The sequence below is a fragment of the Protomyctophum bolini genome, assembly GCF_963924005.1.
Source record: "Protomyctophum bolini genome assembly, chromosome: 18".
In the NCBI taxonomy this organism is placed as follows: domain Eukaryota; kingdom Metazoa; phylum Chordata; class Actinopteri; order Myctophiformes; family Myctophidae; genus Protomyctophum; species Protomyctophum bolini.
The window spans coordinates 22,728,021-22,755,682 of record NC_137879.1 but is presented as its reverse complement, the minus strand read 5'-3'; the positions used below and the strand labels follow the sequence as shown (position 1 = coordinate 22,755,682).

At 42.7% G+C, this 27,662-nt stretch overlaps 2 protein-coding genes across 2 annotated transcripts in view; both read right to left on the bottom strand.

The window, feature by feature from the left end:
* Positions 1–171: 171 nt before the first annotated feature.
* Positions 172–21,621, bottom strand: mss51 (MSS51 mitochondrial translational activator). Its single transcript, XM_080790045.1, has 13 exons — positions 21,538–21,621; positions 18,732–18,912; positions 18,208–18,357; positions 15,507–15,631; positions 14,398–14,961; positions 9,283–9,376; positions 8,838–9,008; positions 8,023–8,178; positions 4,090–4,230; positions 3,845–3,969; positions 2,285–2,848; positions 1,965–2,058; positions 172–1,296 (listed from the first exon to the last, which is right to left on the bottom strand). The coding sequence occupies exons 2-13, from the start codon at positions 18,890–18,892 to the stop codon at positions 1,089–1,091; spliced, it is 2,553 nt and encodes an 850-aa protein (XP_080646171.1). The 5' UTR covers positions 18,893–18,912; positions 21,538–21,621; the 3' UTR covers positions 172–1,088.
* Positions 21,622–26,610: 4,989 nt separating this feature from the next.
* Positions 26,611–27,662, bottom strand: part of capn15 (calpain 15) — a gene marked incomplete at its 5' end in the record, with an annotated part of 51,131 nt that continues 50,079 nt past the window's right edge. The window contains one exon of the mRNA XM_080788503.1: positions 26,611–26,920. Coding sequence (XP_080644629.1) covers positions 26,743–26,920 — 178 coding nt within the window. The 3' untranslated portion in view covers positions 26,611–26,742. The remainder of the gene's footprint in view (positions 26,921–27,662) is intronic.

Here is a 27,662-nt window from a genome sequence, read left to right as displayed (position 1 = left end):
TAATAAACTTTGCCGTGACTTGACTCACCACATTTCCCTCATAATGTATTATATAAAGGTAATGTATTGTAAAGGCAGTATTTGACATATATTTAGGTGCTAAACAATGGAATTAATTAACTTTGAAGAACTTTGGATACTGTCTCTCATATTAAACGTTTATTTTTTCTTGATTTGCATTTTATTCATTTTTCACAAACAGGATCACGTTACTGAAGTAAAAACACAAAATAAATTAAGGGTGCTGACCTAACTGGTCAACATGTAAGCATCAGTTGATTTTAAAAAGAAAGAAAGTCTGAGGACTAACATTTTCAGTCAGATATATTTGCAGTGCAAATGTCAAACATGGATTAACATAATATAATTACAGTATGTGACAATTTTAAGGAAAGACATTGTGAGAATGTCTGGGCTGCAGGTAAATAATCTGTTTAAAATCTTCAAGACCTTCTTTAGAATATAGTAACTAATTTATATTCTTAAACAGGCCAGATTTGAGACTATATTATAGTTGAATAGTCCAAATATGAATACAGTGGACAGTAACAAAGTTGATATATTGTAAATAATTTACAGTTGTCTTCGAGCAACTTTCCAGTGCCTTTGAACGTTGCAGTTATTAATCCTCAATTAAGAAGATATTCGCAAGGGCAGTAATATTTAAGTTAATTTAGTTTATGCCTCATGTAAAGCACTCAATTGGCCTTTGTGTATTAAATACTAGAACTACTAGGGAGTAAAGAGCATTGTATTGTACATGGCAGATTGTAACATTAACTAGAGGCCATTTGACTACCAATCTACAGTACTACAATGGATGACAAAATGTATTCAAATGGCAGTAGAAAACATTGGGCACACTGATAGCTAATGCAAATGTCCACATAATGTACACTCATTTGGTTCGCATATAATATTATGCCTCTATATACAATTCACAGTAAGAAAAAGCCTAATTCATGTTGTATGGCAGTGTCACTCGCCAAAATTATCATGACAATTTGTTTTAGTTGAAGATGGGATGTTGTCATCCCCCTGACATTGCTTTCAGTCCTGACAGCCTGTAGGGGGTTACAGAACTCATTTCAGTCTTCGTCGTGTTCCTCATACTCCACGGCGGTGTCCAGCAGTCCTTGGAAGGTGAAGTAGTGCGAGTTAGAGTAGACCGCTGGCTTGTTGGGACACATCCCCACTACTTCTGGTTTCAGCGAGGCAAAGGGGTTGGCTCCACTTCCTTTACAGTCGATCTCCAACTCTAACAGGATCTGCAGGGAGTAGGTCATCTCTGCCTCGCTGCAAGGGAACGGAAGTGACCATCAGTCATTATCCACATGGATTATGGGATACAGATCCTCATAGACACATACCATCTAGAATGAATACCACAATATCAGACAAACCATAGTGTTGCAATCCCACAAAAGACCCAGCCATAACTCGCTCCTCCATGGCCCATTGCGCACTGGGTTGGTGAGCGGAAAGTCAGGAGTTCGATCACAGCTCTGTGCCTCCAATTCGGTAATATAACCCAATATGGGTTACACTTTGTGTAACTCAAATAATAAGACTATATAGAGTCTAAAAGGCCCAGTAGCAGCCTAGAGTTAGTAGAGGCCATGATTCTCCTTACACCCAGCTGATTTTTTTGGCTGAAGGATGGATGGCACTAGAGGAAAGGCCATGGTTACCACACAATCAGTAGGGTTCATTTTGCAATCTCATCCTGCAATGAATGTGCAGTGCACAGCAAATGCAATGGCAATCAATCATTTAGGGCAAACGTTCCCCCTAGAATAGGTATGCCGCGTTCCAAGTGGTTAAGAACTGAACTGTCTGTGACTGCATTGACAACTGCTCCACATGGACTCTGGCGCGCGCACACACACACACACACACACACACACACACACACACACACACACACACACACACACACACACACACAGTTGTGCAGCAATTACCTGAGAGCAGTGAAGAGACAGGGGATGTCGTAGTCCCTAAGGAGCAGTAGAGTTGGAAGCCAACCAAACTCCAGATCTTGACTAGCTTCAAACCCTGGACAACAAAAAGATTCAAAATGTAAAAATATAAAACATCATATATACGGTAAGCAACAACTGTTTTGACATACTGTATTGCAATGTTAAAACGTTGGTAACATTTTTTGTAAGTACCATAAGTTTGCTTTTATATTATTTAATAGACACAGAAGAGAGACGACAGTTTGTCATAATTTAGATCACTGCTTTTGCTTTTCAATCATTGGAGAAGAAGTGTTTACCAGGGTGAAATCCAACGACCAGGTCTGGCTTGGCTGCCGCCTCGTTCTCAACTAACTCCTCCCAGAACTGATGGTAGAGACCCTTGTAGGCACTGATGTAGACGTTGTGTTTGGGCCCAGACTCCTGAAGTGGGGGCCTCATGATGGGGCCTTGCACAATTTCTGGTCCTATCATAACCACCACCAGACCCTTGTGTCCAGGGAACATATGGTTCAGTTCATCGTAGTCCGTCAATTTGGCTCCCAAAGTCTCACTCTGGCCTGCTCCCACGAGGTGAATTGTCAGGGGTCCGGAGTAAGGGTCGAGGCCAAACAGTCTCATCCCCGAGGCTATGGTCATTGGCCTGGAGAGGAACTCGCTGGTAACTCTCCACAGTGACTTCTTCAGGTCTTCATCCTCTGGCCTAGGCTTTCCAGCATTGGTCCACAAGTCTTTCATGTTGGCACCAGACAGAATGGGATCAAGGCGTGGTGTGAGGTCTCCCTGCATGGCAAGCCAGCCATCCCAGCCCTTGATCTCAGATTGAGGCTTGGACCATTTATCTGTAGCAAATGGCAGATCTCCTGATATCGTGGTAGGGAGAAACACAACTTCAGTTAGTAACCAGCATTTGTTTCTGTTCCCAACATGCTCTGACCAACCATTGTCCTAATAAACTGTTAGTCTGTTCAACAATATAAAAATATATATTAAAAAAGGAAGAGATGTTGTAAAAAAAGATGTATTTTATTCTTCCATAATTATGCCTCAATGGATCACAATCCAAAATCTGTGATTCATTGAGGCATATATGGAAGAATAGAAATAAATCAGTCACTCAGGCCTATTCATTGTCTGAAAAGGTGAGTCTTCTGTTAATCTAAAGACTCACATCTTCAGACATCACCTCTCCAACCTGTAGATTTAAATGTGTTTGAGATATCTTAATTGTTTGTTGTCACTGTTGTTATTGTGAATGAATGCATGGGACCCGAATGGAAACAAGACCGCAAGGTCTTTTCTTCTGTGCTGTCCTTTTGGACCAATGCTGTGCTTGACTGTACCCTTTACTGTTTGCATTTTATTGTCTAATAAAATTATCAATCAATCAAAAACCTTAGCCTGTAGCACTTGCCGTAACATTTGCCCTATCCTTGTCGACATTGCAGGCTTATGCAAAGGCTAAAAATGTAATTTAGATAGCATGTTATGTAGACAGATGCTGATGTGGCATCCTATAGTGTGTATTGTTTCAATGTACAGATTATTGATTTTCTTTGGATATTTTAATATTAGACGGATGATAGGTTCTTGGTTTCCTATTTCTGTGCATTTGATGTATATTACCTATGTGTTGTCCTTGTTTACTTTAAATTGCTCTGGATTAAAAACGTTCCTTTCCCTTCCTTCCATCCTTTAGATGAAATTACATTTAAAATAAGATGAATTACACTATTCTCAGTAAAACAGTAAACATTTGTTTTAATAATGAAGACTTTTATACTAAGGTGAAATGGGTGGTTTACAGTACGTGTAACATATGTTCTGAACACATTGTCAGTTCACTTGTGGTACTTTACTTTTGTACACAAGCCATTCCACAACTCTGTCAATGGCCACGAGTCGCAGCTGAGAGCAGAACTTCTTGTGTTGTTGCCAGTCAGCCTTCTGGCACTCTTTACAGCAGTAGTAAACATTCAGACACCTGTGCAACCAGAGGGCCACATAAGCAAAGCAAGAGAAAAAAGTGAGATGACTGGTACATGTGAACCAAAGAAAACAGCTAAGTTGTATAGCGTTTTGCTGTGTGAGTGCTCTTTTTCACCTGGTGCAACGCTTGAGAGTCTGCGACTTTGAAAGCTGTTTTGGTCGCTTCTCACAACTTGCGCAGAACCTAAAAGATTCTTCCATCTTTTCAAACATGTCTTTCGGAGACCGGAAGCCTTTAGCCTCCAGGGCAGCTCTACTGAGAGACAAGCAGAGAAAGGATAAATTAGTAAACATAACAATATTGTTTTAGACCGCTACTGCACTTATAGTAGATCATTATATATGTAGAATTATTTGTAGAATTAAGTGGACTTTTTTTTTATCGTGATCAGTGTTAATTAAGTAATCAGTGGGTCAGTGGGTCGCATGCATTTTCAGAGCATGTTCATTAAAATGAGCAATTATTGTGTTCCAGCTTGGATCAATGGAACTTATAGTAGGCTAAATACAATATAGTTCCTGTTCAGCAGTATCACAATGAAAACTCACTTTTTAAGGTTTTAAAGGAAGAAATACCATGACATTTTCTTTTAACATACTGTCTTTATAAATCAATGTTATGTTATCATTACATTTAAATCTAAAGTGTTTTGACAATTATTTGGGGGACCACTTGTAATATCCTCAAGGCAACCAGTGTGCCCCGGCCTACAGGTTGTGATTGAGAACCACTAGCTTCTGCAAGTCTATTCTTAGAGTAGGCCATGTGTTCAGCAGCCATGCATATTATGAGGAAAGGATCAGGAGGTCGAATTGGTGCATACTAATTGAATAATGAATGGAATACATGGTTTACATGCTGGTTCTATAGTAGCCTGTATCAGACAACTTAAATAGGTCTATGGATATGGGCCTACATATATGGGCAAATCGCAAATGTAATACGCAGGGGTATAGCAAGGTCTACATGACATGTCACAATGTACTGAAGGGATAGGGCCAGGTGGAGCCTGAGACAAAATAAGGCATAACTAAATAATCCTGCTACCCTAATAGACAGGGGTACATGAGCACCTGGCCGTTCATTCGTGCTCTATCTCCGACCAAGCCACACTTCCACCACACATCTCTCTATGCAAAATAAAACCTGCACACTCCCACAAAAGACATAGACTACATTGCATTCGCCAAAAATGTCTTATTTACTGTTTAAATATTACTTTTCTGAAACACGCTATTCTTGCTCAACCTCAACAGCCTACGTCAGAATCGTCATGTTGGCGTCTACTACGCCAACTACGTTCACTTAATGGGGCCAGTCCTTCACAGTGACACACGCGTTAGATCAACCACGCGACCGGGATGGTTTCTACCCCTCAATGTCGTGCCTACTCTACACTGCCATCCCAAGTCCCCTCCCCCTTTCAGCGACTCGAACAGCAGCTCCGTCCGAAAGCCGACAGCACTGCACAGCCCCACACATGTCACACACCCAAATGAATCGAATGAATGAATAAGGCGCTTATATCGCTTTTGCTCAGTGGATGGGACATTTACATTAAAAGCTATCGGATGGACGCGTGGATAACGGCATGGTTAATGTGTGCACTCGGAGGGAAAGGTTCCATATAGCTTCCATGCTAGCTGCTTCAGACACAGGGGAGGGGAGTGAGATTGCCCGCCTCACGGGACTCCAGTGCGAAATAGCGCTTATGCAACAATTACCCAAAAAACAACACATCAACTCAATGTCATTGTGAATAAGAATTTCGAGCGACAATATAATTTTTGAAAGGACACTTTCACCCAGTATGAAGCGAAATGTGGAAGCCGTGTGTGTCACACCAAAACGGGTGACCTAGATAATCCTGTGACGCCGTGCATTCTGTGCTTGCGTGCGCATTTCCCAAATCTCAGTGATTTATCCACACATCGCTCTGTGTGTGTGTGTGTGTGTGTGTGTGTGTGTGTGTGTGTGTGTATCACTACATTAGTTGCCTGTTCAAAACTAAACTACACTTTATGAAATCATTGTTGCAGCCTACACACATATATTCAGGCCCATTCAGAACACATTTCCCAAATCTCTGATTTATCCACACATCGCTCTGTGTGTGTGTGTGTGTGTGTGTGTGTGTGTGTGTGTGTGTGTGTGTGTGTGTGTCGCGTCGCCCTCCAGCTGCAATTGCGAGTGTGCGCTGTGTGGGCTCCGTCTTATGAGCAAATTTAGAACTTCCTGTCTGAGAGCTAGCAGATTTAAGGCATCCGGTTGCTTTCAGAATACAATAAGGTTATTTAATTCGTTCAATAAATAATTTCTACATTACATTATTAGTATTATTATTACATTACAGTTATTGTAAAGACACACATTATGTTTCTGTGTAAAAATAAGTAATTAAATAACATAAAAAAGTTATCTAAATGGATAAATGCTACTCACTGGAGTGCATGGACTTTAGAAAGTGGACACTGGACAAAAGACGGCTCCGCCGTCTTTTGTCCAGTGTCCATTCTGGGTCCAGAAACGGTAATTTCTTTGCATTGACCCCAGTAGAAGCTCTGCTGCTGTGAATTTTACACCTCTCCCGCTTAGCGGAGACTGTGGGGTGGTAGAGGACATCTCCCCGGACGCGTGGGTATGTCCAGATAGTTGCCTCGCGGAGCCGTCTTTTGTCCAGTGTCCATTCTGGGTCCAGAAACGGTAATTTCTTTGCATTGACCCCAGTAGAAGCTCTGCTGCTGTGCATTTTACACCTCTCCCGCTTAGCGGAGACTGTGGGGTGGTAGAGGACATCTCCCCGGACGCGTGGGTATGTCCAGATAGTTGCCTCGCGGAGCCGTCTTTTGTCCAGTGTCCATTCTGGGTCCGGAAACGGTACATTTCTTTGCATTGACCCCAGTAGAAGCTCTGCTGCTGTGAATTTTACACCTCTCCCGCTTAGCGGAGACTGTGGGGTGGTAGAGGACATCTCCCCGGACGCGTGGGTATGTCCAGATAGTTGCCTCGCGGAGCCGTCTTTTGTCCAGTGTCCATTCTGGGTCCGGAAACGGTAACATTTTTTGCATTGACCCCAGTAGAAGGGCTCCAGCTGTGAATTTTACACCTCTCCCGCTTAGCGGTGACTGGGGTGTGGTACAGGACATCTCCCTGAACGCGTGGGTATGTCCAGATAGTTGCCTCGCGGAGCCGTCTTTTGTCCAGTGTCCATTCTGGGTCCGGAAACGGTACTTTTTTTTGCATTGACCCCAGTAGAAGGGCTCCAGCTGTGAATTTTACACCTCTCCCGCTTAGCGGAGAGTGGGGTGTGGTAGAGGACATCTCCCCGAACGCGTGGGTATGTCCAGATAGTTGCCTCGCGGAGCCGTCTTTTGTCCAGTGTCCACTTTATAAAGTCCATGCACTCCAGTGATGAGCATTTATGCATTTAGATAACTTTATTATTACTATTATTATTATTTAATTACTTATTTTTACACAGAAACATAATGTGTGTCTTCTAGCATCATATAGCATCATTTAAATGCTTAATTTGTAGTTTCAATGTGCAAATGAAACTTCTTTTTCATACTCTAGAGGGTACTCTTATTTTGAAGAGATCGTCCACCCGAAGTCTTAAATCTGTTCATTACATCTGTTCACTAGACGCTGCCCGCTGTGTGCAGGGCACACTACTGAGTTTAAAAACACAGCTGAAACATGAAGTGGAATCTGTCAACTCCCGCAATTTCCTTCTTCCCATATTGCGCTGCAACGACACTGGGATGAGCCCGCCGAAGGCGGGCGAAATTCTAGTTCATGGAATTCATGGCATCATTGCATAGGGAAGTTATTACATTCTAGTTGAGGTGTTTCCAACCGCCAGTTTATTTTTAACTGGCACGCCACGCACATACAAGGCTAGGCCTTTATACCTTCCTATCGGTGAAACTTTCTGTATGTTGTCGGTTTCAAAATGGAAATGAAAATAAACATTATCGCATACGCACTGATGTGAAATAAGTAGGCTAGGCTATTACATAATTATTATGACACTAATTCGCATACCTCGAAGATTCCATCACGGGAAATTGTGTAGAGTATGTGCCACGCTGTTGAGTCTTCGTGTTCCTGCAGTAGATTGACTCATTGACTGTGTGTGAGCGTCTGACCGTCGGACAGTGGGGGCTGCCATATATAGCACCTGTTCTCGCTCTTCCAGAACTATCTGACAACTCTAGACCCTTCTGGACTCACAAGAGGTGAGGAAGAGGAAGGCTCTGCCTTGGTCTAGGCCAGTGCATGGTTCTCAAAACATTTTCAAAGACATCTGAAGAATTTCCAGATTTTTTCGAAAATAGCAGATCTGATATATTTGCAACGAGCTGCTGTGACTGTGAGCAATCCGTGAATGTGACAATATGTAGGTTCGGAGTTGTAACAAAAACCAAAAGGCATAATGGGTAAGAAGAAAACAACAAACAGAAGATTTATTTGCAATATTACTGTCTGAACTAACTGTACATATAGAAGCAAAAATCCAAATAGACAAACTGATTTATTCCGCTAGAGGGCAGTGTTGTACTACACAGGCCTTTTAAAAAGGCCCGTTGATCATCATTATCTAATTTTACATATAAATAAAATACCATACGGTAGGCCTACAGTACAGCCATCTAAATGTATTTTAATTGGTCATAAATAGACATTATCCTTAAGCGGGGCTTTCCCCCACTGTAGGCCTACTCTACACTAGTCACAGGCTATTCATGCCAAACACAACAGTAAAGCAACATTTCATTATTGAAGATAAAGGTCATATAGGTATGAGAATGCAGTCCAACAGTCAACATGAACATCGTTCATTTTAAGTCCTAATTTGCTCCAGTGCCCCTTGGAACCAGGCACAGTTGGAGTTGCAGTAGACAGGGGTCATGTTGGGACTAGATTGGACTTGCTCTGGTTTGTGAGATGTGAAAGGATTGGGTTCACTGCCCTTGACGTGCATCTCTAACTCCAACAGTATCTCTAGTGAGGCCTCCAGCTCTTTGTCACTGTAAAGAGAGACATAATCAATGTCTCAAAACTACTGTACAAATATGGGGAAAATAATTCAACAAAATAGAAATGGTTTAGACTAAAATGTGAGAACTCTGAAATGAAATCTTGACAATCAATCTCTCACTCAATCACTATTGTCTCCAAATGTGTAAAATAACAATGTGATAAAACAGGTAAACGTTAACTTGTTGGGTATTTAAATTGTTTAAATCTATAACACGTCGTTGCTGTATTTTCAGCCCAACGAACCCCAGCTAATCAACTTACCTAAAGAAGGTAAAGAAGGAAGGGATGTCATAGTCTCTGAGAAGCATCAGAGTTGGCAGCCAGCCTTCCACCAGACCCTGGTTAGCATGGAACCCTATACAGAATGTCACAAACATCAGGTTTTATCAGGTTATTTAGATTACCGTCGGCTGGAAACCTTGTATGTCCAAAACTTGTAAACAAAGATTGCACAGGACGGCCAATCTACAAGTTGACAACGTGGCGTGAACTTGCAGATTTGCTATTTCCGCTATTTATTATTTCTACTTATGATTGAAAATGTATATATTTCATCAGAATAATTCATACAGTTGACTGAAAAGGATTCTGACGATTATGCAAAAATAATTGCGATTATCTCAAATAATCCCTATAAGATTATTATGTAATAATTGTGTTTAGCCCAGTTTAGCCCATTAAAACAGAAAGAAACTGTGTCCTTTTAGATTTTATATGTTGGCAGCGGCTATTAAAAAAAACATACATATACATATTCCGTGCTCAGTCAATTAAATCATCACATGCCATGCTCAAACACATTGCGTGCTCATACGGACATGTATACACACAAAACTGTGCATATATATCAAAAATCACCTGGTGTGTGTGTGTGTGTGTGTGTGTGGCTCATCAGTGTCATACAGTGGTATTGTCGAGGTGTTTCAGCTCAGCTGTCTCTCAGACATACATATGTACGTAGGGACACACATAGCTGCATATTGGAGCGGAGGCACAAGCTCACAGCGGGTCACTTCGTGCTGCACTGTGAGCTTGTGTACATTAGCAAAAATGTTGTAGTAGTTGAAAAATCACACCCGTGTGAAGTGAGGGGCGCTAATATATTAAAGTCTAACTCATGTTGATTAGGTGATGTAATGGTGATGTAAAACAAATGGTGACAACACAAACATTAAATTCTCTTCATTTTTAATGGCATGTAATGTTTGTGTTAGGGACAAGATGACGTACATTTTCCCTTCATTGTCAATGTTTTTTTTTTAAACTAAAAACAAACATTAAACCTGTATATAGGAGGGGCTAGCGCCCTTCAAAAATGTTGAATGATTTAGATTTTCTTTCTGGGAGAGTGCCTGGTACAAAACATTTTCATATTGGGGGGGGGGGGTGTGGCCATGCATGTATAGGGGGGGGGGGGGGGGTGTGGCCATGCATGTATACATGTCAATGTGGGGGTCCTTGGCATGGAAAGGTTTGAGAAGTGCTGGTTTAGAAGGCATTTGTAGAATCAGCCTCAGATCTTAATGGGTTAACAGCCAGAGAAGACCTTTTCCCGCAGAAAGGTGAAGGATTAGTGGGATTAGGTCTGATAACACTCACACACACACAGCTGGCTATATCATTCCGAGAGATATTTCTTTCCACATACGTCACTGAAAACATTTACACAGTGGTGTGAAAAGTGTATATACTATTGAATGCTCAGAATTCCAGAGTTTTAACTCAAAATGTGCTGAACTCATTGAAATACTTCCACTTGACTGGAGTAACTGACGCTTCTCATTTCAGTTCAAAGTGATAATTGCACACATAAGCAGACCATTTATTGAGAGTCACTCAAGCTATTCTGCCCTCAGAGAGGAGTCGTTAACAAAGTCGTGAACAGACAGATGTCACTTTCCCCTGAGCGTTAGGGGTCAGCTAGCTCAGTGGCCTTGTGTCCGCCGTGGGACTGGAGAGTTCAGAGTTCAATCCCTGGGCGAGTCATATCAAAGACTATAGAAATGGTACCCAATGCCTCCCTGCTTAATTGACACTCAGCATTAAGGGTTGGATCGGGGGAGAGTCCCTATGATATACTAGCGTCATGGAGATATATAGGCTCCTGAAATACAGTATGGGTCAAATGGCTTGGGAACCATTGATTCCCAAGGCCATTTACTATAGGGTGTCAGGAGGCAACAGTCGTTAAGTCACCTGCTGAGGTTAGTCTCTCCATGACAGGGATAGTGTATATAAAAAGACACAATTATCTAGTATCAACCTCCTGTCAAGCCCCCCAGTATAGCTTTAAATAGCAGCTGATGATTATATTCTCTGTATGTTTCTTTTGTCTCTGTCGGGTGGAAACCTCATCTGTCCAAAACTGTCACATTTCAGGATTCTAATTCAAAAATAGCAAAAGTAGCAGATCTGCAAGCTCGAAATTTGAGCTTGTAGTTCTGCTACTTTTGATGCTTTTGTGTGACGCTGTAGTATGATAAAGTAGGGCGTTCATTTATAGTAAAAAAACACACACAAGAAGCCAGAATATGGCGATAAGAGGTTTCCGCCTGACAGCAACAATGTTTGTTTCACATATTAGGGTGTCAAGTAGTGTCAGCTGAAATATATGCTTTCCACAGCAACCTGTACATACTGTACAGTGTGCTTGTGTGTGCATGTATGAGATGTGTGACATGACATGTAGGCACAGACTGTGGGCTCACTGGGCTACCTGCATGCGTGCCAGGGTAGTGCATTGTAAGGCCCATGGTGTTGGAACAACCGAGGGTATCGCATCTCTCTCGGGAGAACACAAACCACGGGAGAGGATTTGAGTGTGAATAATACATGTTATTATACAGCATGCCAGAGGTTACAATACTTATGTCCATAAAACATTTAGCACCAAATAAGCGTTTAGCCCCTCAGGAGATAATGTATCACACTCACGGTACCACCTGATGACCGTTAACCACTGCAATATCTGCCTGGCTCGCGTTTGAATTTGGTATAGAGGTAAAAATAACACTGAGGCCTATAGAGCACCAGTGGAGGAAGTACTCACATTTTGTGAAAGTATACCGATACCACAATGTAGAACTATTCTATTACAAATAAAAGTCTGGTATTCAAATGATACTTGTGTATAAGTACAAAAGTACTCGCATTAAAATATACTTAAGTACTGAAAGTAAAGTACTTGTAGATCGCCTATTTTCAAATAGCCTAAGTATGCATAGGGTTGAAGTGGTTAATGCATGTTTTGTAATAATAATCAAAATCTAAAGTAACTAAAGCTGTTAAATAATTGTAGTAGAGTAAAAAGTACAATATTTGCCTCTGAGATGTAGTGGATTGAAAGTAAACATATTGAAAATTGGAAACACTCTAGTAAAGTGAAAGTTTCTCAAAAGTGTACTTAGCATTATGTTATGCTTTAGCTATTGAAAAATATCTCATAACGCGCCACCGAGTGGCACGCTACGAGCTTGTAGGTCTGCTATTTTTGAAAAATCGACTGACATAGAAACATAGCTTTTTCAGAAAACTGTCAGGATGTAGAAGACATTTTTAGTACAGTACAGTACTTGAGTAAGTGCACATACAGTAGTTACTTTCCACCACTGCCTATACCTAGCGCTTCGTAGCTTGTGAAGATTTTTTGTTTTTTTGTGGAAAACATCAGTCAGCTGAATGGCATTTCCGTGACGGCGCCAAGCCTCTGTGGTCGGTACAGTCACAGTAAGCTCACTGAAGTATTCCAAACAGATAAAAGCTGGAATCATTATTATGAGGTGCATGCTTTCTGTGGGCTTGCTGCAATGATGACACTTACAGTATACGTATTGTGTGTAGTCCATCTCCTCTAGCTAGCCGTCATGAGGAGTTGCAACCCTCTCCCACTTTCTTTCTGTATCTTATGAAGAGACCTCTTCATCTATTCATCCCAGTTATCCACTCTCACTCTGTCCCTGAATGTCTGTCTCACTCTGTCTCTGACTTCAACTTCTCTCTCATCCTCTCTGACTCACACACACACGTGACACACCACTCCTTTCAGTCTCATTCTCCGAGTCTCCAGTACAGCTAGCCAAACCTCTCTTAAACTGTGGTCATGAATTCCTAATGCAGTGCTATGCCAGGTTTGCAGCATGAGGTGTATGCTGGCAATCAGTGGGTCAGCTTGGAGGATGACAGCTCCTGTATATTTAGATTGATAACTTGAGACTGGGGTTATGATGACCGTTCGGGGTGGGTTGCAATAGGGTTGGGTCGGGTGGGGGGACATTGCTGGCGCTTGAGCACAGCTGTCTGTGAGTTGTTGGGTTTTTAGGGGGCTGGTGGTCCTGGTCTGTGACTTTGTCTGTGGCTGACAAAGTGGCAGCAAAGGGGATGAATTATGAAATGCTATGTTTGGGGAAGCTGTTGCCTTATAATGGTTCTTATATATAATTATATAGTAAATACAATGATACCGTAGCAACAAAAACAACATTACTGCTACTTTGAGAACTACTGCTACTACTACTAAACGTTGTCAAAGTATAATAATAATAATCATTACATTATTATTATTATTATAATAATTTTTGAAATGCTTTTTATAGGTAGCCTATACTTACTCATACTTAATTCCCAACTTTATTTAACCCTTAAACCCCTTTCATTATGATAATGATACATTTTTATTTCCTTATATACAACAATAACTATGTTATCCCTTGGGTTTATGACTTTGACTGGAGTCAGTTGTACTTAATACCATAATTAATGATGACTATTATATTCATGGGCAGTCATCTTTTCAGCCATACCAATTATAATCTATGCATATTATGCAGCTTTCATTTGCACAAACAGGGACTGAAAGGGCCTGACTAAGGCGAGCGGGGACGATTTAAAGGGGTGAGCTGGTAGACAGCTGGAGCGTATAGAGCTGGGGCGCGGGCTTGGGCATTAGAGTGTGTCTGGGGGGTCCCTAGGGAGAGCAGAGCCTTTCGTCGCAGCATGGCGGCCTGCCGAAAGCGCTGCTGAGTCCAGCAATCGCCAGCCAAAGCCTGGCACGGCTGTTGTCATGAATCACCCTGCAGATGCCCAATGAAAGCCTGGCACTAATGAAAACACAGCAAAAGTCCTTGGTGTTCATTTATCCATTTGTCACTCAGAGAATGGATACATTTGTACAGATCTCGGAGTTAAACTAAGACTGAGGATTTTAAAGTGCCAGGACCTTAAGTGTATTTTGTGAAGTCTAGAGTAGAGATCATCAGCCTGACTTAGGGAGAGGCAAGCCTTTGGTTACAGACAGACTGATTTTAGATGTTATTGTTTGAAGCCGCTGTATGTTATTGGTTTGTTTGAAACCTTTTTGAGCTGTGTGTGCGGGCATACCAGGATGAAATCCAACCACCAGATCTGGCTTGGCAGCTTTCCCCTTCGCCACCAAATCCTCCCAGAACTGATGGTAGAGGCCCTTGTGAGCACTCATGAAGACCCGGTGTTTGGGGCCAAATTCCCTTAGAGGAGGTCTCAGGATGGGGCCTTCCACCACCTCTGGTCCCACCGACACAACCTCCAGGCCCTGGTGTCCGGGGAACATGTGGTTCAGCTCATCATAGTCCGTCAGTCTGCCTCCCATGGTCTCTGTAAGAGATGCCCCCGCTATGTGGATGGTCAGGGGTCTAGCGTGCGGGTCCAGGCCAAAACGTTGCATGGCCATGCCAACGGTCAGAACCCGAGAGAGGAACTCGCTTTGAATCCGCCACACGGACTGCCTCAGGTCTTCATCGTTCGGCCGCGGCCTGCTGACATTCTTCCACAGGTGGGTCATGCTAAAACCAGATACGATGGTGGCCAGGCGCTGGGTGAGGTCTCCCTGCATGGGCAGCCAGTCATCCCAGCTCTTTACCTCAGCAGCTGATTTGGACCATGCCTCAGTTGGGAAAGGGAGGGCCCCTAGAGGGGAAATAGAATAGACATATATAGTAGCTTATAACATTGGTTATTACACTAGCCATAGCCTTACACTAGGCATTGGTTCTGTCTGGACATCATAGCCAAAAGTGATGGAGGTGTGGATTTCAAAATGTTCTAAGGCATAGACATGTACTACCTATACTTTCGGTTGGTTAGACTTTTTTTCCCAGCACTGGTTCTTGTCCAGCAAATGGTAAATGGTGCATTTATATAGCGCTTTATATAGATTGCGCATTATATTCACCCACTATATTCACACATTCCTACAACGATGACGGAGGAAACCATGCACTCGGAAGCAATTAGGGGTTCAGCATCTTGCGGACACTTCAACACTAACTCTGGGGGAGCCGGGTTCGAATTTGGAACCTTGCCACTCTACCCCTGAGCCACTGCCTAGTATCATTAAACAGCTGAATAGCTTCCTTGTCACCTACATCGTTTGACCACCGTCCACCTCTAAGCTGTGAACATCAGCCACTCCACCAGACAGTCCGTCAATGGCGACCAGACGCATCTCTCACCTGTGAACATCAGCCACTCCACCAGTCTGTCGATGGCCACCAGACGCAGCGTCTTACACACTTTCTTGTGCCGAGGCCAGTCGTTTACCTGACAGTTTTTGGTGCAGTAGTATACATTTATACACCTGGAAGAAAGAGACAGATTGAGATAAGAGTAAATGAAAGAGAGAGCACAGAAGAGAGTTGGGGGTGGGGGGGTGTAAAGGGAAGGAAATTCAGTCCATGTCAAAGTATTGTAAGTAAAATCCTCAGAATTAATTTAGATTGTATCCAATGATTTTTCTGAGAATCAGCTTCCCTCAAGTCGAGGATGAAGTAGTGCTGAGTGAATAATAAGTGAAATACCCTTTAAATAGTTCCTTCCCAGCAAAGGCCTGGAGCGTGTTGGTGTAAAAGTATTGCACACTAGTGTAGAGACCATCTTCACGTTCAACCTTCTCAGTCAAAGGTTGACATTTGGCCCACGAGAGCTTGATGAATTCTGCTCTGTTTTACGAGACAGCTGGCAAAAAAATATATCCGTGGCAGGAGCCAGAATCTATGCTGGAATTTAATACTGATAATGTGACCACTGCATACGTAAGCAGTCTGTGTGCTGTGCAGTCACACGGTTAGGTTTAGCTGGAGAGGTAATCTAACCGCCTGGGATAGTGTTTGTTTGAGTCTGTTCAGACTATAATGCCCTGCCTTTTCAACCCCTCGCTCTCAATTTACATACAATCAGGTGCCATTTGAGAGTCATTTGAGGGTAATTTTAGATCAATATCAACATATAGGTAATGGGTTGCACACACCAAGAATGCATTTACAGATGGTTTATTTCTCTACATCGCAGAGCAGACGTTTTGGTTATCCAGCCTTCATCAGTCATTTTAGATGCTATTTGTCCTACTAATAGACCACAAGAGGCCCACAAGTGGACAAAGTGAGTCTAAACTAGCAGAGTTCCTATTGAAAGTCAAAAAGGTGATATAAAGAGATATGGATTGGATGAAAAATGAAATAGCATGGAGAGGTTGGAGAGTCACACGGGACTGATGGCGATAATGCCTCAGCTGTCAAGTGTCCGGAAACCCCACAGAGAACGATGACATTACTTTGGAGCCGAGTGTCAGTGGCTCTGTCATGTGCCCGTGTAGAAGAACCTCGCTGCTACTAGTTTCTGAGAGAGAGAGTCGGTAGCAGCTGATCACTTCAAGGTCATACACGTTAACATTGTTTAAGTATTATTTTTATTATGTTCATATAGTAGGCTACTGTATAATGTGTTCATGTACTGTATATGTGTAGCCCTGTCTGGAAGGATATACTGTATATATATTCCCCTTTGAGTGAGTGGTAGATGTTTTGTTTCCCATCAATCAAGGTGGTGACATTGGGTGCTCGTCAGTGATCACGCTTCCTTGTGGTGGGTGGTGATTGAATATAGCCTTAAGTCCAGAAGCCCATTATCCCCCTTGTCCAAGTGAGATTTCCTGTCATGTTAGCGCCAGATATAGGGTTTCCAATGCGGGAGACCAGGGTTCAAATCCGGGTGGTTACACAATACACAAGCATATGGATATGGATGCATGTATAGTATGCAGTGTGTTGTCCGTGCTAATGTGTTACGTGGAAAGGGAAAGGGAAGCACTACAAAACAAATGCCCTCTCCTGCAAAGCATAGAAATTGCAGCTTCCGCTCAGTAACTGTGCCACAAATATGTCAATTTCCAAACATAATACATTCTTTGCAGTGAAATGTCTGTTGTGTTGACATGGTATAAAAGCTGGACATTTCTCTGTGAAAACAGCTGCAGCGGGATGATTTAGGAGTCGGGGAGTGAGGCTATATTCAACCCTCGCCCATAATCCGCAGTCTGCACAACTGTTTACACCTTGGCTTCCTATTGTTTTGCTGATACAAAGAGCTGGGTGGGGAATGTCTCACACATGACAGCTAATGGCAAACAGACCAAAATAATGTTTCAACAGGATTAATACAAGGCTGTCAGAATAACATGTACAGTATGTGGTCACAGCTGCCTAAAATATAAATTGTAATGAATATTGAAACTCACGCGCCAAATAAAATATCGTTGCTGTCGGGCAGAAACCTCCTATCTCCATATTTGAACGCCCTACTTGATCATACTACAGCGTGCGTCACACAGAAGCATCAAAAGTAGCAGATCAAAGTCGTACCATTTGTCACACACGTTACCTCAGCTTTAGCAATTCTTTAAATTTGAATCCTGAAATGTAACAGTTTTGGACATGTGAGGTTTCCACCCGACAGAGGTGATAAAGTGATTTCTTATCCTCAACTTACGTACCGCCGCTATGCAAAATTTACACTGATAGCCATCTATAAATCTGCTAAATCTGCATTTTTATCTTGTCGGAACGAAAATACACTGCATGGATGCAACTGGGACGTATCCTCAGTGATGTATCCCAAGGTCATCGGGGTTCACGTCATTTCATGGAAATAAATAATTACCTCAGTAGTATCTATCTATAAATGCACTGTACAGTACGTACGTGTGTACGTCTGTAATCCACGTAACTCGAGAACCGTTCGCCCCGCCCGAACTTCAAATTTGACACACACGTTCCACAACCCCACAGGGAGTGCAGTGCCCGGTGTCGAGTCTGTCGGAATAGCAGGTTGTCCTGAATCAACGCAAAAGCTTCTTCTATTTTTGTGATTTGCACTTACTTGGCACAGCGCTTGAGAGTCTGGCCCTCTGCAAGGTGCTCAGGTAGCTTGTTACAGCCCGTGCAGAACTTGAACGTCTCCTCCATCCTCTGGAACATTTCCTTGTGGTCGCGGAAAGTCACGCTTTTGTTCTTTCCCTCCACAGCCGTCCTTGTGTGACAAACAAGGAGCCACATTTAATTACACAGTACCACCCATGGCTAGATATAGAATAAAATGAGAACAGAATGAGATGGCAGAATGCATTTAACCACTTGAACCCCATTATGGTTGAGCCCATAGGGCTCTATGCTAGCACATTTTCTGTTTTCTGTTATTCGGCTATTTTCAGCGAAAGCTTTCTCCACAATACGGATGCTGGGGTATAAGTGGTTAGAGCAAAAATATACAGTGGACAAATGCAATGATATAATCACACCAATACATTGTCATGCAGTATAACAGCATCACTCCCTGAACAAAATAGGGAGAAACACACAACAATCACATCAGCATCAATGTTTTGTTGTGTTGTGTTTCTGTACCTGTACTCTCCATAGTCCTTCATGTTGAGCTGGTTGAGGATTACCTTGGAGAGACCAGGCACATTGGAGTCCAGAGAGTAGAAGCCAGAGCGGTCAGAGAAGACACTGTCATTCCCTGGAGTGTAGCTCTCTGGGAGCGCTAGGATCTGCCGTCCTGCCATGGTGTGACCTTCACTTTATACTGAGAGAGAGAAAGGGAGAAACGTGCTTTGTAATTTCGTGTGAACAGGATTTCCTTTTCTATTATAAAGTGGTTCTCAACCTTTTTGGGGGGTACCCAAATTTCAAGTAAGTCACCCAAATGACAGTGACGTGACAAAAAAAAAGACGATTATTGCATCAAAATTCATCAACAAACTATACTATAAAACTGGTCAAACGTTGGTCAAAATGTCGGGTGTTTTGTCGTTAATCCATTTCAGAGGTCAAAGTCAATAGCATGCACCAATACATCCATGGCATACACGGAGTGATGTGGGATGTTAGCTACATACTTGAAAAAGACAGCAAGGTCGGAATCCTTGTACATTTCTGCTGTGCTGTGAATAAAAGTTGCAAATCCGCTTCTTGTTGTTGATTATTCTGTTTTTGCAGTTTGGCTCAGCACCAAGAAACAGAGGATGTGTTGGATGGTAGATACAGAACTGGGATTCTGGGACATTCCATCCATTTAGATTGGTGAGTGACAAATTAGCTGGAAATGTGAAATTTGGCAGGATGGAATAATGAGCAGGTCCAACATATGGATCAGAATTATGATATATCACAGCTATAACATAAGGAAGCCATGGAATGTTCATACCTTTAAGTCAGTTAATTTCTTCAAAGGAGCTAGATAAATGAGTACATAAAAACATTCAAAACCTGTGAATAAAAAAATAAAAAGCTTCTATACATAATACATATCATAAAGACTATTTTTATTAACCAGAAGTGTTGAATCGTACATTTTACAAGTTATTTTTGTATTATTATTTGGGATTAGTACGCTATGACAACAGAGGTGTAAAACAGACAATGGGTCAGGAGGATAAAGCATACATCATCCTGTTTTATGTTAACTTCATATCCAGTGCAGCATATTTTTTTCTTAACACGGCTGCTAGCACTGTAGATTGTGAGAGATACTGTAAGAGTGGAGACTAAAGCTCAGTCACACACAGTAGTGCACAGCATGCATACACACACACTGGCCTAATGTCCCTGGCCCGCTGCCGTGGTGGACGAGAGCAGAAGCTAAGCCGAAGAGATGTGATGACTCCATTGCGTCCACCCAAGCCAGAAGGTACCTTGCCACTTCCACATATACGGCACTTGTCACCTCATTTTATTACGCCTGACTTAAGAGTAAAATGAGAACCATAGAAGACATGCAAATTGCAAATGTCTGGTCCATTAGCTCTTTCTACGCCACATGGAACCCAGGTTGTCTTAAAATAGTGCCCATGGATGCATCTGCAACAGTGTCATCATCTGTTTACGTCTGGACTCTGGAGAGATCCCGTCCCGCACAGGCTTCAGACACGCCTCCTGCAGCGAGACTTGGCTCAGATCTGAAACCCCATTTGATTTTGGCGTTGGAGACCGGTTGTGACCGCATGCCCTTGCCAACGTTGACCCAGAATAGGGTTTGAACCAGTTATATGCTAGAGAGGCATCTGTAAATGTGTGATGAAATCATTTCATAACAGCATACTGTGCCAAATTAAAGCTACTATATCAAAATATGCCAGTAGTGTCAGCTAATGTCACTGGAATTGTTTCATTTTATTTTTTGCATGTCACATTCCATGCTCAGCCAATCAAATCATTGCATTCCGTGCTACAAACACAAAGCTGTGCATAGAAGGGGCTAGCGCCCCTCAAACAAAAGTCAATGTAAAAAAAACATTATCGGTCCCGACCTTAAAGAATGCTCTGCTCAGTGACACGGATGCCACACATAGGCCACATGTCACATGTTGCATGAACAAACAAAAGAATATACGTTACAACATACAGTCTACCACAGTGAACAAACAAAAGAATATACGTTACAACATACAGTCTACCACAGTGAACAAACAAAAGAATATACGTTACAACATACAGTCTACCACAGCTGTATAGACTGTGACACCCTATCAATCTTGGCCCTAAAAGCATTTCCAAACTGCTTCTGGACTTAGTCAAAGTTCTATTCTTAACTATGGACATGCATAACACAGACAACACAATGTCCACAACATTCAAGAAGAGTCATATTTATATTTATTTAACATCAAAACAAATGTTCTGCTACTTTGATGTAAAAACTGTGGAACCAATATCACTCATCACAAAAAAGCAGAACACTACTTTGAGGATACGTGGCATCCTTTCAATTTCACACAATGTCTGAAGAATGATTGTCCATTATCTTGTCTGTAATCAAATTGAAAGGCACACATCTAATTAGCTCCCTCGTATCTACAGTATGGGGCTCCAGCGAACATGAACAGATTTCCCATGAAAGAGCAAGTTTTAATTTTCACTGTTCACACTTCCCAGAAGACTAGCATTCAAAACCATGCCACAATCTGTCCCCATACAGTATTACCACACCACAGGCTGGCAGCAATATTTTAGTGCATGTACTTTACTGTATAACTCAACTTAAACATTTACAACCATTACAATTTAGGCATTTAGCAGATGCTCTTATCCAGAAGGACATTATGTGCAAAATCAGAGTACTGTAAATGGCATGTTATCAAAAGTAAAGTACAATATGCCACACTTGCAACATCGGCTAGATAAGGTATCTCAGTGACATCTTAAGTCATACCTTTGGGTCCAGAACAGGCTGTATCGTTTCGGAGGATTCCTGATCTCCCTCTCACCTTCACACAGCTCAGACTGGGACTGCGTGAGGCTGGCAGGGGACTGAGGGGAGAGATGGAGACAGGGAACATGGGGGAGGGAATAGGTATTGGCTTGGTAAGGTGGGTGGGGTCAGATGGAGAAGGGAAGAAAAGGGGGGTTTTGGGGTGTGCAACGGGGTGGGGGGTACATGCAGATAGCTAAAGGGAAGGAGAGTTGGATTCAAGGGGACTGAAACAGATGGTGTAATGTAAACTGTAAACCAAGAGAGCTAAATAGTTATCCAAAGGATATTTTGAAACCTTCCCCAGCAAAGTTTAATTTGGAGGTGCTTGGATTTTGCAGGTTACCGTTATTCCTCACCTCAAGCAAACTAGTTTTACAGTTTGTTTTTTACGATCCTCCCCAGTAGGGCTGGGGAGGATCCTTGTGTGATTTTGTAATCCTTCTGGGCGGGAGATACTGAAATAGCGTCAGTAAACAGTGATAAAAAATACCACCCCAGAACCTACTCCCCAGCATAACACACAACTAGAAACGTCCTCCCTTCAATTACATTATTGTGCAGTCACCAGAGGAGGAGGTGAGAGAATGCACATTGTAGTCCAGGGCATTAAGAACAAAATCCAATGCTAACAAAATATACTGTGTCAGGGGGAAAAAATAAAAACGCCTGGAATGCTTCTCTGGAGCCGACTGAGTGAATTTAAACTGCTCAGTAAGTAACACTCACAGGGTACAAGTAGCAATACTGCAATGTAGAAGTAAAAGTACGGATTAAAAATGTGAAATATTTGTACAAAAGTATTGCCATCAAAATGTATACTTACCAAAAGTAGAAAGTGCTCATTATGCAGAATGTTTACAAGTTTTCAAATGAAAAAAAAATTCAACAAATATTTTCAAAATAGCAGATCTACAAATTCACTGTGCATCACATTGTGAGCTTGTAGATCGGCTTAAAGTACAATATCTGTCTCCGAGATGTATAGAAGTAAAAGTATAGAAATTTGGAAATACTCCATTAAAGTAAAAGTACCCAAATGTTTTACTTAAGGTACTTGAGGACATGTATTTACAGTAGTTACTTTACACCACTGAAGATAAGCAAATACTTTTGAAATTTCATTCTAGTTTATTTTCTTTCCAGTCTCAGGCTAAATATGGAAAAAATAAATCAAGTGTTGTTCTGTTCTTCTGTTGGTGTTGGAGAGCGGGCATCTCTTTCCTCCTCTGAGTCACCAGCCTGAAGGATGACAATCGCTGCTCTACTTTACATACCTAAAATATACATTACTGTATCCGACAGGGATGTTAGTGTACAACACTGTTAATAAGAACACAGTTTTTCATTAAAAAAAAAACTTTATTTGGTCCAATGGAACCTGAGATTGAAAATTAAACATACACAGGTTTGTATACATACTCATATATTCCCCCCTGGAAAAGATCAATAAAATACTCTATATATCACATTCTTCTCAAACAGAGTTCCATTTTGTTTCAGCATTAGGTTCGATTTATTGACTTCTTTTCATTATTATTTTCTTTCCTTTTTTAAATCTTTTTTACAGGGTTAAGAAGGTCAGTTCACTGCTTTTGGGGTGGCTTAGGCAGTAGAGTCTGTACAATTTACAAGAACAACAGGGCAAAGGAGAAATGGAGACGAGGCAATGTGGCTAGTCTGTATGTGACTGGCCACTTCCACTGACATGGCCATAGCCTCTTTTCAACAGCAGGGGGCGCCCCTTAAGCAAGGACGAGTCACCACCATAAATCAGTGTAAAGAGAAGAAGATTCACAAGACAACAGGTAAAGCCAAAAACAAGTATCAACAATCATGATCAAAACATAAACAAATCAAGCACATGTAAATGTAAAGTGAAACAGCCACGACGCTTCATTTTGAGGTGCTTTGATTTCGCAGGTTATTCAGTGCAGGTTCAGTTTTTTCGACAAGCTAGTCCCTCGGGGCGATCAAAATCAAGCCATAAATTATCACATTACATTTTCTTCTGTCATTCATTATTCCGCCCACACACACACACACACACACACCACAGACTACACTCCTGTCTGTGTACCCTCTGATATACAGTTCTCAAACATAAAAATGTTCTTTTTGTTCCCTCCTTTCTTCTTTTTACAAATAAATTAGACAGACAGCGAATTGGCAATGACCACATACACACAGGGTGAGCCGCTCTGAAACTGGTCAATACACAATACTTTAAACAAAAAGACAGAAGAAGAAAAAACAAACGAACAACATAGCTATTACAGTTACTCCAACTGTGATTCATTACAAGCAGACATTACATTGTGATTCGTTGTAGGATTAATAGAAACTGTCAGGATAAATGCCAGTCTTGGTAGAAGTAGTCACATATCACAAGACTCATCGTGACACCAGCGAGGCCATTTGTCATGAGTGGTGAAAGCACAAAGGACAATGACGTATAGTGCTTCTTTCAGCATGTTTAACTCGTTCCGCGCTTGGGGCAATGAGTAGTAAACGATACAAGCGGACTTGAATATCATAATGAATGATGATCTTTTTGGGAGATTTTGCTTTTCAGGTATCAAGCTGACTCCCGTCAACGCCAGTAAGACATCTTAATCCATACTATTAGCCACTTTCAAGGTGAAAACCCTCAATTTTCTTTAAAAGAAAATGCAGATCTACAAGCTACACCGACACGCTGTGAGCCGGTAGATTGGCTATGTCGTACGAAGACATAAATTAGGGCTTAAGTTAGAAAGGCATCTTTCCAATTTCAGCCAGCACTACATTTAAGAAGTTTCTCTCACCTATTCACCCCTTTCTTCACTAGGAGATCTGTGTTGTGTCTTGTGACCTTGAGTGGCAGCGTTGGAACTGGAAATCAAATGAGGACACATGAGTGGGGGGGGGGGGGGGGGGGGTGAGTGGCATATGCCCATAAAAGAGCCCTCAGAGACTATGATGCCTCGCTGATCACAGTGCATCCTGTGGAATATATGGCACACAATGCACCAGGAACTGGAACGGGAATGAAACATTAATCAACGTTGCCACAACAGGTCTCCAGGGGTGCATGCTCTCTGTCTGTCCCCGTGTGCGTGCACCGTGCACGGAGTCAGACAAATAGCTTGTTTGTTATTCAAAAGATGAGGCTTTGTTCTCCACCGTGCTGTTGGTGTATCCTCAGGGGGGGCATAGCCCAAGTGCTTATGATGGGCCCGAATAAACACAAACACAATAAAAATGTCCTCCTCCACCTCCCAAAACAATCCCGACAGCTCCACTTAAGAGCTCCTCAAAGACAAATCCACCGTTCCAACAACCAACGCCTCTGCCCCAAGTTAAAGCTGACATGCAAGTAAACGGAGGCATGACACTTATAATGAATACAGAGTTGAGCAATACAATCTCAACACAGAAACAAGGTGCGTGGTTTAATTATGATATTTTTTTAAACCTACTGTATATTCAGTAACAAATTCAGGGTTCTCCCTGCACCAAGAAGGACTGACACCGCGAGGTGCCGGCGTTAACAAGCTCTATCTGCCAAGACAGATCATTATCCCCAAAGTGCGAGTTCATGTTTCCACACACAAGCTAACAGACAGACGGTCAGGATGTGAAAAGTTTATATGCCTAAGGTCGCCAAGTAACACCTCGGCTTCACACGTTTATAGTCTCAAAAGGAAAACTTCTGGAAAACACAGGAAGAAAAGATGAGGTACAATGGTGGTTTTCTGTAAAAACAAAACAAAAACTAGGCTACTGTAGTTTGTTTTCCATTCTATCACCATGTAAAGCATAATTTATACTGTGTATAAATTAGGCTCGACATGACAGCAAGTACATGTCACTCACAGCACGGTCCTGACAGGCCTACCAACTGTCACACGACAGCCTGGCTACTAAACTCACCACGTACTATAACCGCAGCCCTAAACAGCGAGTATCCCAGCTACTCTCAAGTCATGCCACAGCTATAACCATGCAACAGTCAAAGGCGAGCCTTATGTTTCCCAGCTTTATGGAGACCTGTTAGACAATGGCATGGGTTTGGTCTTCAGCTACAAAAAGAGAGAGAGAGAGAGAGACAGCTAGCTGCACAGCCAGTGCTGCATTGAAGAGGGTTCTTCAGAGAGAGAACCGTAGAGTACCGTATGTTTGATGGCTTGTCCTGTGATCTCAAGCTCATGATAATATATAGACGAGACGGCAACAGGGGACACGTATATGTAAAAATACAAGACCAATATTGACAAGATGTAAAATGTTTTAAAAAAATAACATCATTATGAATGTGTGTAAAACTGCTAGTTGACGTTTTGGCTGATGAAGTACCGTTCTACTAAGGGCTGGCGTGGTGGGACCGGTGAACTGGTCCAAGAGCCTCCCGAGGTGGATCGTCGACAGTCGTGTGTCGCCGTGTTCATTGAGGTGCGCTTAGCCCGGCTTGAGAGGTGCGTCTTCAGAAGGCAGGATGGGGAGGGGTTGAGCACCCTCTAGAGGCGGCGGATTGGCTCAGTGGGCCAGCAAATCGGCTCAGTAGTTTTATTTTTTTCTTCCCAAAGCACTCCGCCTTGACCTTTAAACTACGTCTCAGAGGCAACGGATGAGGCCAATCAGGCCATCTCCCTACTAGTCCGTCCAAGGTCATCTCCAGGCGTGTAAAGGGGAGATACCAAGGTCTGAGTGTGGGCTTTCTGCTTCCATGGACGTGGGTCACAAACAGAATTGTGCACGGTTGGGAGGGGAAAAACCAGGCCCACAATTCAAGTGAAATTCCAGAGTGGACTTTTCTTTTAGCGGAGTGGGGCAGGGGATCATTGGGTAAAAAAAATAATAATAATAAAGTTCAGATGGAGCCACACGGCCCGCTCCCCTCATCCCATCCGGAAATGGCACATCCACTTGGCGAGATACAGGGCGTCATAGGAGTCTGTAGCGGTCAGCCATGGGAGGAAGAGGTGTTGAACACATTTAAAAACATACCCACAGTAGCCCTCTACATTCAGGTGTGTTCATCCAGAAACACACACACACACACACACACACACACACACACACACACACACACACACGTACGTCTCGTCACATTGATCAGACAGCCCGTCTCCCTCTGCCCTGCCCCCTTAGAGTTCACCGAGTGTGTGAGGTGGAGGGCGGTGGTCATAGGGGTCTGGGTCGATGCAGTCCGTCGATGTCCGGGGTGAGCTGCGGGCTGTGGGTGGCCTTGGTGGGTGTCCAGTCCCCGAGGGAGGCCTGGGCCGCCTTGCGGTGAGCCAGCCGGTGGGTGATGGAAAACCCAGCGTTGCCCTCCAGTTGCGAGAGCACCACCAGCACCTGCCTGCAGGGGGAGACAGAGGGCAGAGCCATGGCTTAGGACCGGCAACAGCACTGAATTAGCCCATGTTTAGCTTTGTGCGTGTGAGAGAGACAAGGACACTTCATCAATCAGTGCTGTGGGAGGCCATGACATCTCCTATTTGACATACACTCGACGATCTGGGCAATGTTTCTAGGAGTTCCCCACTGATGTTTAAGGGCACATTCACACCAGGATGTTTTACTGTCATTAAAACGAATCCTGGAGCGCATTGTCGGAAAGTGCGCTTCGTTTGGGCAGGTGTGAAGGCTCATTCGAATTCTGGTGCGGCTCAAACAAACAAATTCTAATTCACCATAAAAACTTGGTTTGATGTGCTTTCAAGCGCACCAGAGAGTGAATGCAATAGCATCAAATATAGGGGATGAACCAAAGAATGTGCCATTGTGCCAATGAAGAAATAAAAGTGGCAGGTTTCTTTGCGTAGACAGTTAGGTTACTGCTATATTAACTATCTGTTTGTGTAGACAGTTAGGCTACTCCAAGCCCCCATGGAGGCTCTCCAACGTTGAAGCACTCGGCACTACTGGTCAGAGCGGGGACTGCAGGCGGACCCATGCATTTTTTACGAGGAAACCCTGTGCAGCTGGGGTTTTAAAAATGGAACAGAGCCTACCAAACTACAGGTGTGAATGTGCCATGAGCCGAGAGCAAAGACTGGCTGAATTCTGGGAAATCGGGAGAACACAGCACTGCCTGTGAG

Excerpts from the sequence above, each read along its gene's own strand:
- mss51 (XM_080790045.1), bottom strand. The coding sequence starts at position 18,892 with ATGGCAGGACGGCAGATCCTAGCGCTCCCAGAGAGCTACACTCCAGGG. Across the intron at positions 18,358-18,731 it reads AAGGACTATGGAGAGTACAG|GACGGCTGTGGAGGGAAAGA; the intron begins GTACAGAAACAC and ends TTGTCACACAAG. Across the intron at positions 15,632-18,207 it reads ACTCTCAAGCGCTGTGCCAA|GTGTATAAATGTATACTACT; the intron begins GTAAGTGCAAAT and ends TCTTTCTTCCAG.